The sequence below is a fragment of the Tauraco erythrolophus genome, chromosome 3 (genome assembly GCF_009769465.1).
Source record: "Tauraco erythrolophus isolate bTauEry1 chromosome 3, bTauEry1.pri, whole genome shotgun sequence".
In the NCBI taxonomy this organism is placed as follows: domain Eukaryota; kingdom Metazoa; phylum Chordata; class Aves; order Musophagiformes; family Musophagidae; genus Tauraco; species Tauraco erythrolophus.
In genome coordinates, this window is record NC_141467.1 from 72,991,461 (window position 1) to 73,006,449 (window position 14,989).

The window sequence follows — 14,989 nt, forward strand, 5'->3', positions numbered from 1 at the left end:
ATGTTTTAAGAAAATAATGGAACCTATATGGTTTGGTGAGGAATAACTACATTAGTGGAAACTCTGAAGCACTAAATAAGAAGTGGTTGCTAACATTGTATTTTCCAAACATGAAACAGAAGAAACTTTAATGAGTAAAAGCAATGTTACTGATCACTCTATTTCCAGGTTTATTCCTTGTGATTTTTGCAGCCCTGACAAAGAAACAACCTGAACTTTTTTATCTCAGCTTCTAAAGGCGTGAAGCTGTACTCAGATAAAGTAACATGCTGGGGCCAGAATAAAAAAAATGGCAGGAAATGCAGTTCATTTATAAAACAAGGTTTGGCAGGTAAAGTTATTTGGCACAGAGAGCAAAATCTCTGTGAACCAGAACAGACAGTGTAATATACCTGTAGTGGGTACATAAATAGAAATATTTGAAGACAACCTAGAAAACAATAAAGATGGCACCTGCAAACCCATCTGTCTCTTCACAGCTGAGCAGTAAGAGTGATGCTAATAAGCTGAACTTCAACTGAGAAGTAAAAGGCTGGACCAGCACACTTCTGCATTCCTGCTCCTCCTGTCCCGCACCTCCCAAAGTCATCTCTGTCTTTAGTTTAACAGTCAGCTCTAACTTCTAATTTATTATAACAAAGGTGTCCTCCAAAAGATTTTTTTTTCCTTTTTAGCAAGAAGCACAAACATTTTACATCCCTCTCCCACAAACAAGGGCAGAACAGTGTGGGTCGGCAAATAAGCAACTTCTGGAGCAAAAGGATAACTCTGAACAGATTTAAACAACCATTAAAACTTCTTCCTGCTGGTGATGAAGCAATTAACTGTCTTAGACTGCGCCAGAAACAAAGTCACTAAGGAGAATAAATTATCTGTTTTTTCTCCTTACAAAAAGCCCTTTTTCATCTTGCTATGTAAAATCTGTCCTGTTGCGTTGAGAGGGAAGGAAACTTGGACTAGTGCCATCTCTTTGTTTTCTTTTTCCTCGAGAGGACCTTGCTTGCTAGCGTAATGCTGCTTTTTGGGGGTTAGTTTTGGACTTTTTTTTTTTTTTACACGCTGTTTTATTTAGTCTGCTTTTGCACTCCTAACAAGGATAAATTTGGCCACTGACTGCTAATACTGTATCGAAATCCATTGGGTTTGTTCTCTCTCTCCTTTTTCACTCCATATGCTTGCGCAGAGAAAGCTTCACAGTATTAAGGTATCTGACATGCTGTCAGACAAACAGCACTTTCAGGGAACAAGAAGTATTAAGGCCATATCCAGTTTTTGCGATGACATGTCAAGGCTGCCTGTTGAATCCTGCATACAAAGGATTTGCCAAAGTAGGATAGAAATCCCTTGAATGGCCAGAGGCAACACCTTCTGGAAATCACTCTAGTGTCTTCTGAGCAGGAGGCTCTGTAGAACCATCTGCCAGCAAATATGTGGTGCTGATGGCAGCATGCGTGTGCAGTAGGTGACTAGGTTGAACGAGACATAGTCAGTAGGCTAAGTATCTACATCTAACTGGATGCTAACGAAGAATACACATACAGACCTGTTGGGGTGACCTGTTCTTTTCTCACAACAAAAGAAGTCTACCAACATCCTATCTGCCCATGGGTATGGAATTTAACATGAGGCTAACCTTTCTCTTCCTAGGAATGGGTTCATCAAAGAGAAGGTTGCTTGTTTCAGCTTCATCAATACCATCATCTGGCTGGGAAGGTGTCCGAAAAGCTTTGAAGCTATCAGCTGACAGAGGTGGAGATGGGGTGGATGGGTTGGACTGGTCACTGGGAGCATTCCAGCTCCAGTATCCACTGCTGCTGGTACTAGAAGGCACAAATCCTCCTTCTTTCCAAGATCCATTCAGGGATTCTGTCAAGAACAACAACAGCCATGATTACAAGAGTATCATGTGTTAGGGCTAAGGAGATCCTTCATCTAAGGCTTAGATGCCATGTTGGTAATTAACTGTACGTTCTATAAAGGAAAGTGAAAGCATTCAATGTAGAGAGGACAATCACATCTAACCCACTGCAAAGAAATTATATATTCCACATTCAATGTTTCTTTTTTTTTTTTAAAAAAAAAAAAAAAAAAAACAAAGTATTTTTCTAAAAAGAAAGGCTGAGTTTGGAAAAATAACCTGTTCCGGAGCATAAACCACAACAAGCAGTCAGATATTGCATGCATGACATAAAAGAAAACATTCAAATACATCCTCAACCTTCAACAGGAACACACCACTGTGGTGGGGCATCAAAGTAAGCTCCAAGCTACCACATGGCCAACAGGAGATCCCTTGGGAAGGGGACAAACACTCTGAACCCCAGGACACTAAGTAGATCTGCAAAAACATGATTGTCATCCCAGCACTGAAACACCAAAGAAAACCATAATTACACTCTGTTTTCTCATAATCTCCCAGTGCACATGCCTCTGTCTAATTCATGTCTGTAACTGAGGTGGTAGGATAACCCTTTTTCTTCGTATAGGTTTATCATTAGGCATCTGGTTTCAGAAGCAGGATGCACAGACACTGGATCATCTCCACACCTACTCGCTGGAGGAGCTCCCCCTTCACTGCAGCAGTTCTCCTGAAATTAGTTGGTAAGCAGACACTCAAACTGACAGACTACTCTGCGACATGGTGGGTGTGAGTAACAGCACTGCTTTTGCAGTTTGAGGCATGGCTTGAGCCATGCTTCATGTGCTGAGGTCCTTAGGCACTAGACATCGGCATGTCACTCCTCCCAATCTCTAAATGGCTTTTGGCAGTAGAGGAGAACGTAGGTCATCAGCTCAGCAAAGGTATGGCCCGAGCGGGTCCAGCAGTGCAACCATGGGTGGCTCCTGCCTGAAGCTTCAGGTTGTCACAGGGCTCCGGCACACATGCAGGAATGGTCTAGGTGTGGTTTCTCCCTAATTCAGACATAGAAAGCTTTTCCCAATGACGCTGTAGGTGCCTGAGTATTGTGCAATACCCAACTTTGAAACTGGCAAGCAAGTAACATCTTATCTGTTCGTGAGATGTTATTTAAGTGTGAGACAGGAGTCTTTTCAAGCCAGTGCCTGCCTGTAAGAGTTCTGAAGAAGTCACTCCTTCATTCCTTCTCAATTTCTTACAGATAAATTTAACTAATGACATCAGTAAGAAAATAACGTCTACCACCTGCTACACAAAACCAATGAATTTTAATTTTTTTTTCCTAATTCAGTTGGTTTTGGATTAAATCCTTAATCATTAACATCAGCTGCTCACAAACCAGAATGCAGTGCTCGATCATGTAAGTACGTGCATAAAACCAGCCCCTTGCACAGGCAGCAGCCACGTCCCTGCACTTACTGATCAGGGCCACAGAGTATAAATGGGATCAACCCTCCCCCTCAAATTCCTCTTTGGAAAAGGACATAGACATTTCCTGTAGCTAATAAGTTAACATATGAAAATGTCATGTTTTGGTTCACCATTACAGCCTTCTGAGTTCTCATGTGACTGTAACCGAGGTGGTTATTGTTTCTGTTAAGTATTTGTACTTGAGTCTCCAACCAAAGCCAAGAAGTACATCTGGTATCAACTTGTGACCTCAGCATAGCTTAAAATTCTCATTTCTTCAGAAAAACAAAGGAAACAGCACTCTTTCAACAACTACTACTTTTTGATACGTTTAGAGTGGTACTTTGTATTCCCAGGGTTTACAGCTTCTCCTCACCTTGCTGAGAAAGAGATGTAAATCAAGAACGTTTTTAAAGTTGTGTGGAAAAGGTGGAATGAGATTGACAACAGGAAAAAAACAAACACTAGTTCATTAATATTAACAAATCTGTCAATGTAAAGGAGTTTAAAATATAAATAAATGCAACTTACTCTTATTTTGGGGCTCTTTTCACATTGCTGGAGTTGCGTGAAAGAGAACCAGACCAAATATTACTCAACTGCGGGGGAACAAGGGCCAAACTCTGATCCCGTTTACCTGAGGGATCATCCCCCGCAATTCCAGCACAGATCAGACTTTAATACTAATGCTAATGATATTTTTTTCACTTCTAGGCAAAATTCCATTTATTTAAACAAACGTTCCTTTAATTACACTGCTACTTACTGCCCTTTTTTGGAAAAGGATGTACAAAGAATTAATCATTAGTACATTTGGAGCTCGTATTACTAAGATCAGAGCCTGGCCTTGCAACACCAATTGAGCTTTAAATTCTCAAATCTTTACACTTTTATTAAAGTCCTTAGTAAGTCTTCACTCACGCAAAACTAAGATATTCAGGGAGAAGGTGCCCAACAACAGCTTCAAAATCCTGTCTGTGACTACTGAAAATACATGAATTACTTTTTCAGGCTTGTCTTCCCAGATTTACAACTTCTGTGATTTCGGGGAAACAAGCAGACAAGCTATGTGAAGAATTATCAAAGAGCACTCAAGCTGCATGAAGAAACATCAAACACAGTTAACAGCTACCATTTACCTATTAGCAATTCAAAAGGGCTTGTTTGGAAGATCTTTCCAATCCACAGCTGCTAGCTAATGTGTGCTGCTGCTCCTGACAACTGTCATCTGTTCAAACTCTTGAAGGTGACAGATACTGCCTTGCCCCACACCAGAGCAGCTTCCCGTGACCAGAGGCACCACGTGGGACACACATGCGCCTCAGCCACCCTGAGTCCCTGCCTGGCACATCAGCACAGATCCACCTTCATCTGCAGTTTCGGCTGTGAGCTGGAGCAGTTGGAGAGCAGGTATGGTTTTTCCCTTCCATTGGCCTTCCCTAGGGGGTGGCAACCTCCAGCCCTGAGGTGGGACAGTCACTGGGGGTGTCACCACCAGAGGTTTCTCAGAGGTCCTCAGAGCAGTGATATACATCTGGTTTTAACATCTGGTGAGTGCGTGGAAAGCACACAGGCAGAAGTCATGGGTGTTCATGGTTAGACTTCCTGCTAAATGGATAAAATTTACGTTTTCTGGAAAGAAATGAAAAAAAAGCACTATTTGTTCAAAAATCTTGAAAGCTGTGACATTCCTTATGGTACAGATTCCTTTTAAGTACAACATCATTCAGTGGATTGCTCCTGCTTCCATTAAGAACTTCAAAGACTACTCTTCCCTATTAATTTGCAATCACTAAGTATTCCTCAAAGTACTCCAATTATTTACAGTAGAATAGTGCTTAGTATCGATTTAACAGTTATGAGTAAGAAAAGCAGAAATGATTAAGAGTCATATAAACAATGCTGAGACATCCTAATAAGGGCTTCGTAATTTAAATTATTCCTTAAAATACAACACTTAAAAATATTTCTTGTACCTCCAGTCAAGCCTGCACAGACTAATTATATTTCATTAGCAATCTCATTATTACCACAAACTTTTTAGATTTATTTTTATTTGTGTACCTTCTGCTATACCATAACTGGAGCAGTCTTTGAAGCTATTATGGATTTGATGGTAGATCATCAGAGAGTTACAAAGGTGACAGGAAGGGAGGGTCTAATCCTGTATCAGCAGAAACAGACCTTTTGCCACGTACACCGTCAGTGCAGGGCCAAGGGCTGTGATCTGGAAGTGCTTTGCCTCATCGTGGTCTGATCTGATTTCCGTGGAGTGGAGACAAAAACCACTGCTGTCATGTTTACTCCGTATGTGCAAATGCAAATAAGCTGTTTGGAAAATTAGCGTTTCAGTGAGCTCAGGAAACCTTTGCAGCGCTCACCTCCCATTTACGGAATGGGACACCTCCCATTTTGTAAACTGGAGCCACTCTACGCATAGTTACAGAAAAAGTTTCTTCTGATTTCTGCCAATGGTGCAGCAAAGACCTTGACTAGGTCGGAGCAAAGCTCAGTATGATCCTCAGCGCACACAAGTCACTGCCAGAAGACAGCCACTCACTCTTTGTCCTCTGCCATGGTCACAACTCCTGGAAACAAGCCCCCACATACAGGGCCCTGGCACCCCTCCCTGCAGCCCCTGCCCGGGCGCTGCTCCCAAAGCCTTACCGTTGGGTCGGACAGGAGGGCTGCGGACCAAAGGGCTGGTGGATAAACTGGTGAGTACCATGGCTGCTGTTACTTTATCCATGTCCAGTTCTTCTGAAGATTTTCTGAAACACAGTGAATGGGAGGCAGGAAAAACATCAGCAAATACTTATTTTTCTGTGTGTTTTTTTTTTTTAATAAAAAAAATAACAGACCAAACTCTAAGGCAGTAACCAAAGCAAGCCACCAAGCAGAGTCCTTAAAACTTTGTCTTCTGGCATCCTGAACATACCAAGCGGCTACCTTAAGCAAACCAGCTCAGCATAAACAGGAAAAGCAGTAGGAAAAGAGGACACATCTTTGTACAAAATTGTCAGGATTATTGCAACCCTCTGTTAGTTTGCCCCTGTTGCCTGTTTTCAGAATTTCAGCTACTCATATCCTTAGAGCTAAGTGTCTGCTTAAGTGTTTTCTTCTTGGATGAAGACAGAGAGATGCAAAACCAGGTAAGATTATCAGTAACATTAATAACATACACTACTCTCTGTAGGGTGAGGAAGAATTATGAACTGCAACTGAGGGATGTGATTTTTTTCTTTGTTGCTTCCATTTAACACCATGAAACCTCCTGTACTCTCTCCTAAAGACCGATGTTAAATCTTTCCTAGTCAGACTATAAACTAATTATTTAAAAAAATAGTTGGGTGTACGGTGTGTGAGTTTTCTGCAGGTGTGATGAGTGTCCGAGCCAGTGGGACAGCTCAGCAGGAGGACAGGGACCTGCCACTGCCTTAGCTCAGCCTCGCTGGGAACTGGCCCTAAGTTGCTGCTTCGATTCATGCAGTTAAGACCAATGTGTTTTTGGGGAAAAAAAAAAAACAAAACCAACATAAAATCAGGAGAGAGGCAGAGGAGAGGGCATTGGGAAGGGGTAATAAGGGACAGGAGAGCAGTCAGCTCTCCAGGGGAGGGAGGAGAGAATTTGGAGACAATGGATGCCTCCAGAAACCAGGCTTCAGTAACCCACTGCTCAAGGAGCAATGCTTTTTTGAGACAAGGCAGAATCTTCATTGGCTGTAAAAATGTACATCTGTCACTTTTTTTTTTCCCCCCAAGAGTAACTTTTCCTGACAAGTTAGCAGTACAATGCACAATTTCTGAAGAGTGAACAACTAAAACAAAACTACTAAAGCCACTAAGTTTAGCAGACCTTATCTTTTCATCCGTGTGGGACTGTGGAACCTAGGCAGACAGCTTCTTGTAAATGTTTGCTTTCAAACATACAATTGATCATTCAAGACCATCTTCTAATTTACTAGAGATTAAGTTGAATTTATTCTTACAAAAGGACATGTTTTCCCCCCTCTATTCTGTATTGTGGAGTTTCCCGAATTTTCTCTGTGCCTTGACAGAAGCTCTACTTAACTGATCAGGTTGAGTATTTAAAGTCAAATTGAGAAGCTACCTCATGTTTCCATCAACTGTTGATCAGTAAGTCACCAAGTCACCATGCTGCTTGCAGTCCTCTTCCTAGAATCTCATGTCACCCATCAGGTTAAAGGCTCATTAACTGGAATCTATGCTGCAGTCAAAGCCCCTTGATATTTTTGTGAGCAAACCTCAAACTTGTCCATGAAAAAGTGCACAGCTGCTTTCTGGCTGATGCAGGACGCAGGCTGACGCCAATGAACGCTCTCCCACACCACACAACGGATTAGCTCTCATGTCCATCTTTTGCAACACATCAGTGCCTGGAACTGAAACAATGATGATGGTTTCTGCTGCATTCTGATTATATCCACAGAAATCCTCCTTTCCTTCAGCCAAGGCTTTTGCAAAGAGCACAGCAGCCATATGGTCATCACTGAGTACTGAAAGGGTCTTGGATATCTGCCATAATCAAGTACTACCTGAATCCATCACCCATCAGGTCCTCTCACCTGCAAAAGTGTACTTCACTCAGAATGCCAAATTCCTCCGGGTCCAGAAGACCTTTCCTCGGGGATGACGTGGAGATGCTACATTTTCTGGAGATCAACCCTGCCAGATGATTTTCCAGTAACCTAATAAAACCAGTAGGAAAATCTACTTTCTGAGAAGCATTCAGCTGCTCTGTAGTCCATTCCTGCAAGACTACACCGACTGCCCCTATTCCTTTATCCAGCTGTGGATGAACCACTAACGTTTGCACTTCTGCATCACATGAGAACAAAACGACCACAGGTTCCTAATATGCTGGAGAAGCTGATCCCTGGTGTTTGCAATCAGCCTTCCAACAAGGCTCTTCTGTGTGTGAGACAACAGGACTAACGCGCTCCCTTCCAGGCCTCTGCAGAATTGCAAAATCACACTACAGAGGTCATTGCAAGCGTCTGCCAAGTTGGTGTCAAGATGTCAGAGTCTAGACCCAGAGCTAATCCCAAAGTTCCTCCAAAGAGTCTATAAATATAACTTCTTTTACTTCTTCTGTATTGATGCTTTTTTTCTCCTTCTACAATGACTCAGACTGCTGCTCTGAAAAACCACACCTTGCTCCAAATAATTTTGTCAATAATGCCCTAAAATTGTCAGCATTGGCGTCTGTGCTGAAGATGAACGTTTCCATGGGTAGGCAACGGACAGTAATGGTCATGAGCCCTCTCCCCACCATTTCTAATCACACTAAACCACACTCTTGCAATTATTGGAATGCTTTTTTCAACCTGATCCAAATTAACAGAATTTCAATATGGAATATTGACTAAATAAAATAAATAAATAAAACTTTGGACTTTTTCCCCACCCATTTCCAATCACGGTCATTTTTACTACTTACCGCTCCTCAGCAGCATCCAGCAAACAAGGAATGCTCCGCTCATACTTCCCAGCCACAAGAATTTTAGCAAGTGCTGGCTTATGTGACTCTGCCCCCAAAGACATTTTTACAGTTTGGCTCATAAATGTAAACACACATATTTCATATGTCACTCAGCCAGCACCGCTGCAGGAACTGCAGCCTCCAAGAGAGAGGCAAAGCATAAAACTGAAGACAGGAACCGCATAAGCCATCTGCATTTAGTCAGTATCACATGTGAATAGATGTCTTAAGACTCCCCCAGTCTTTTCCAGCTTTCTCCGCTGGAAAGTTGAACCTGCATGCAGCTGTTGAACAGTATTTGCACTCAGAGGGGAGAATAACTCGTCCGTTACACATTGATTGTTCACAAACCATTTATTCCACCATTACGCTAAGGTGATTTTCTGCAGAGTGAAGTTATAATCCCTGCCACTGCTTATACTGTTATTAGGTGCAATGAAATCTAAATCAATTGTAAAGTCATCTACTACATAGCTATGAAGATTTCTTCTTTCCTCTAATCCCACAACAGTCTTCAAACGCAGCCTCCCAACTGCTAGATGGATATATTTGTGTCAGCTCAGTCTGCATTTGAGACCAAACAGGTTTGGATCTTTTATTTCCAAGTCTTTGTAAATCCAAACGCATGCCAACAGCTGCATTTTAATTAATCGGCTGAGATATAAGCAGCAGAAGACAAGAGACCCCTGGAGACGGATCTTTTACCACTGTCCCATGTCTCTTGGCTTCGTGTGTCCCTGCTTCCTCAGCAGGGAGAATGGTTTCACTTGATCCCTGCAATACCCTAACCTGGCCAGCCTGGTATTTAAAATAGTCCTTCTCTTTAATAGCCAAGATAAAATTCAACTTAGTTACTACCCTCACTCTTATTAAATCTTTTCCTTTGTTTCGCTGATGATTTTTAGAAATTCATTTCACGGTGTTAAGAAACAATCACAACTTCCTCAGAGCTCTCTGCGAGGAAAGGCCGGATTTAAGCTCCAAAAGATGAGCAAAAGAGGGTCCAAGACAAGTCCAAGGCTACACAAGTGTCCCAAACCACTTGCTTGTGTCATAGCCAGGCTGGAAGATGACACAACAGCTGATCTCCTACTGTCACATTTCCTCAGCCTGTGGCTGACTCCCCCAGAATCTGTGCTTCCTTACAGGACTGAATCCACAGCCTCAGCTTTTGGAGTGGTTCCTCCCTCCTAGAGCAACTTTCTGTTGAGAGGATGTCTTCCCGACCTCCCTTCGTGAGAGGTGCACAGGCTGTCCGTCTTCTGGCCACCATCACCTTTACACTCCCCAGTAAGCATTACTCCCATCTGGACACACCTCTGTTGTTTCTTCTCTCTATTGGCCACAATATCATTTATGGTTGGAACTTTTTTTAAAAAAACCTGTCTCTCAAAAATCCTTAAAAACACATATTTTATTCTAATTTTGAAGTCTTTGGTCTATCCTTCATTATTTGCCTGACAAACCAAAAAGCGTGCAATTCTTCCTCTTTGAAGGACTGCATCTTGGTATATAATATGTCATATTATATGATATAATATATAATATGTCATATGTCAGTTGGCTACTGACCTCCACCCAAAACCAGCTTGTGACAGCAGTTCACAAAACATCCTGACCTTTTGTTAAAAACATACCATATAAATATGCATACATTAACATGCTACAAAATGACAGCACATTGAAATTGCTCTCTTCCTCCCACACTTGTAAACGCTTACAGAGAGACCTCTGAAGACTTACTCTGACCACCTGATTATAAGCACATCACACTGATGCCATCATACTGAGCACTGTATCAGTATCGCTAGATAAATACGTTGTTACAGGCTTTCATACACCAAAAATATGATCCGTCACGTAATGAATCATTGTAATCGGTACACTAATAATAGCAGAAGTACTTCTGAAAGAAGAAAATATCCTAAATTACATTCTACAGGTAAAATAAAAGATTTTGGGTTTCTTCTATTCATCATTAATGGCAAAGGCAACTTCCTAACAAGGAAACAGCACGGAAAGCCATGCATGTGGCCATGACTCTAGATATCTAAAGTAACTATGAACATTCTTCTCTCTTGAGCAAAAATCTAAAATATTGTGCAAAAAATTATTATTAAGCCATAAAATTCCTTGCATTTACAATAATATGTGGTTACCATCTGACAACTCAAAATACTGACAGTACAGATAAAGAAACGATCTTGCTTGTTGCTGTTATGTTTCGTTTCATTGTTGATCATGAAGATTAAAAATTAATCCACTTGCCAAAGATAAAAGCAAAAATGTTAGAGAGAATGATTCAAATAAACAGTCCCAGGTCCTCAGTCCTCTTTGCTCATTGTGGCCAACATAAAATTAACCTTTTCCTCACTAACGTTGACATTTGCAGACTAGTCCATATACAGGAGAACTGGCCTTACTTTGTCTGTCTCTGCTGTCCTTGTTATATAGAAGCATTTTTTTTTCATATTGACAGCTACTAGAAATTAATTATAGAATCATAGAATCATAGAATGGTTAGGGTTGGAAGGGACCTCAAAGATCATCTAGTTCCAGCCCCCCTGCCATGGGCAGGGACACCCTCCACTACACCAGGTTGCTCAACATCTCATCCAACCTGGCCTTGAACACTTCCAGGGATGGGGCATCCACAACCTCTCTGGGCAACCTGTTCCAATGCCTCACCACCCTCTGAGTGAAAAATTTCTTCCTAATATCTAATCTAAATCTAATATCTAATAAGTTTAATATCTAATCAGTTTAAAGCCATTGCCCCTTGTCTTATCACTATATATGCTTCTAAAAAGTCCCTCTCCAGCTTTCTTGTATGCCCCCTTTAAGTACTGGTAGACTGCTATAAGATCATCCTGGAGCCTTCTCTTCTCCAGGTTGAACAGAATTATGATCAAAGAATTATGATCAAAGTCTTTATTATACAAATATAGGAACTCTTCTTCTAAAAAACACATGAACTTCCCAAGGAAAAAAGAAAAACGTATCAAAGGCCGCCTCAAAGCTTTCCATCTCCCCCTGGCCAAGTTGATAGATTTTGCAATTCCAATTATTCAAAGGACCTCTGGAAGACTGGCTGGTCTGTTAGAGCCCGAGATGAGCTGATAAAGCCATCAGTAACACAGACACTGACTTTCTATCTGGACTGTAACGGTTTAAAGACAATAAAATGTCTCTGCAAATTAGTCATATCAGATGGGAGACATTCACAGAGTGGTGCTCAGCATCCTGGAGTAGGAAATACAGTTAACAAGAACTGAAGAGAAAGCAGTGAGTAGCGCCGGCGCATTTCTCAAAGTCTTTTATTTTTCCTCATGTCAGACAACGCATCGCTTTTCCCCTGCTCTGCAAAAAGAGGATTCTGTAAAAACAGGTATTTCTCTGCCCATTATTGTTAAAAGCACTAAAATTTGACAGAAGATAATCTGGGTTTACTATCATTTTATAGATGTAGCTAACCAAGAAAACATGGTATATGGTTCCAAAGGCTGGCTGACGTACTCTCCCGCACACAGGGTCTCGCCTGTCTCTCCCTCAGCCGCTCCTGCCCCCTCCTCAAGCCCCGGGACAGCAGATGCTTCCTGAGCCAGGCGGGCGCCCCCAAGGAGCACCCGGAGCACCCATCCCCAATCCCCTCTCCTCCCTACAGGGTACAACCCAGCCGATGCCACCCCGGCTGTTCTGTAGGCTACCACCACATCAGACCTCTTTGATGAGCACTGTCAGAGCTGCACCAGCAACAAAAAAGATGCCCAGTTACTGCAATTTCTGTCTGGGGCAAATTCATCCCATTAACGCCCTGCTGCTGCCATTCCCGCTGCAGCCCAGGGCAGGAATAGCTGCTTTGCCCTCTAAGATTCCCCAGTCAAGTCTGCTTACGGCAAAGTCTGCAAAACAGATGGAAAATGCCTTTTTAATCAAAGCCTTTTTATCACTGGTTCTTAACTCGTCTGCCATCCTTAAAGGCAACTGAAATTTCAAATCTATTCAAATGGGAACAGGACTGAACTCTAGGGCTCGCTCTCCGATTTACAAAATACAGGATTCAGTGTGCTGAGGGTGGTGAGGGAGAGGATGGGTAGTAAAACACTGCTTTCATTATTGGCTGGTGATAAGATCCACAGTTTTTAACTGCTCTGCATAAATGGGAACAGTTAAGCGAGTCAAATGCAACACTGGGAGATAAGGTGCAGTTTACAGGAACAATTTATTTTATATATTGAAAAAGTTGATCCAATGAATAATTTTTACTTTTCAAACAGCTGAGACGTATCAAGAGAACTTATCTGGCGAAGAGCCCTCGGGGCAACAACAGAAGCTGAAGTAGGAATATGACATAGAAATCGTCAGCTTCAAAACAGAGCAATCAAATAAATGGTAATCACTTGATAGATTATGAGTGCAAAGCAAAAAATTAAATTCAGAAAGGAATAACAGAACCCTGCAGAGAACAGTTTTTCCTTATGGTCACCCACAAACCTTGAGGATTTTCTGGGAAGATTTTATGTTCCATCTCCTCTACTTTGAAGGCCGCTTGTTGATGCAACAAATAACTCAGTCTCTACAAACCAAGCCTCAATAGTGCCCTGAAGCAACCAACCATTTATTTCAAATATTAACCAATATCTTTGTGTTCATCCCTTTTCTGCCTTTGCCTTAACTACTATTCCAGTTTGTTCACAGGCATATCCCCTTTCATAAATGGGATCGCTTTGATGGGGTACTGTTTACAGAAAGAAAATCTCACACTTCCAATGCTTTCTTCAGGGGAAGGGGCTGGACCACTTGCTATAGTGCCCAAGAGGTAAAAGTTAAAAAAAAATATGCAAAGGTCCCAGCTCATCAAATGCAAGAAGAACTGTGCCGAGAAGGGCAGTGATGTGCTAAGGGGACATGTGATGCCACCTGATAACACACAGAGAGGGTGAGACACCTTGGCTCTCCAGGTAGCTGGCGTTCCCACCATAAATCTTGCTGAAGAGCAGCGTCGTTTGCTGCCCTCACCCAGCCCCGCAGTCAGAGCCACCCAAATACCACCATGTCGGATGTCTCCTTTGCACAATGCTCTCTCACAGAGCCTTCTGCAAAACAATCTTTTCAGTAAATCTTCCTCAACCTTTGAGAAGAATTCTTTCATCAGTCATTAGGCCAGAAATGTTTTGCTCTTCCTTCTTTCCCCCTCACCCATTGCAAATAGTATGATTCCCGCTTTGAATGAATTTAATTCTAACATTCCCAAAATACGTTTTGTAACATCAATGCCAATATACAGTCCTAACACATCTATATGGATAATTTGTTTAGCACAATTTATCTATAAAAAGCTGCTGTAAGTCAATTTTAAAATAATTAACTGCTTTTTTCCTCCACATATAAAAATATACATTCTTTTCTAATAACATATACATTGATGAAACATTTGAAAAAGGCTGCAAGTCTACACATTTATCCCTTTTTCCTCTCACTGAATCGAACAACCACAAGCTTACTGTCCTGCTGCCAGATAGAACTACTAATGTGAACACAATGGCGAGCACTTTGCTGAAATCAAATTAGTCTCAAAAATGACCCAAGGGGGCAGCTTCTGTTTATTGTTAATATTTGCACATCAGTCGTTTTGAGCTTTCTGATTCCTCATTTTTTCAAGCTAGATGCAAACAGAATCAGGAAAAAAAAAGCCACGAATTCTGGACAAGGCTGTCCACAGTTGCCAGTACTACTGAAAGAGATCTGGAGATGACCCTCTGCTTCCTGCCAAGGAAGCTCACAGAAGCTCACGGTTGCTCCAAATTAAAAATTAATATGAAGCTCTTCCAATGTTAGATATTATAGCACAAAGAGCAGAATTTCCAAAAAACTAAACATAGTTTCTATGGCATATGTGAGCCAATAGGTCACAGCACTGTAAAGCATCTTTCAAGGTCTTCCTTGCTATTGCAGCAATCCAGGAGACAAACACCATGGTTCACCTCACAAGTGGTTGGGGTTTTGTCCTTCTCAATCCATTAGAAACCTGTTTCAGAACAGGGAAGGCATAGAGCTAGCTCATCTTGTCCTCTCCACTCCCACTTTCCCTTCATCACCATGTCCTTGGACTAATTTTGCAGGGCTACGTTGACAACAGTACCTGTGATAGCTAGTTC

At 41.8% G+C, this 14,989-nt stretch overlaps 1 protein-coding gene across 1 annotated transcript in view; it reads right to left on the reverse strand.

Moving 5' to 3' along the window:
* ZNF704 (zinc finger protein 704) overlaps nucleotides 1–14,989 on the reverse strand; it is a 72,602-nt gene that overhangs the window by 18,487 nt on the left and 39,126 nt on the right. Inside the window, exons 2-3 of the mRNA XM_009990617.2 lie at nucleotides 5,996–6,099; nucleotides 1,634–1,866 (exon numbers count right to left, since the gene is read on the reverse strand). Of these exons, the coding sequence (XP_009988919.1) occupies nucleotides 1,634–1,866; nucleotides 5,996–6,099 (337 nt within the window). The remainder of the gene's footprint in view (nucleotides 1–1,633; nucleotides 1,867–5,995; nucleotides 6,100–14,989) is intronic.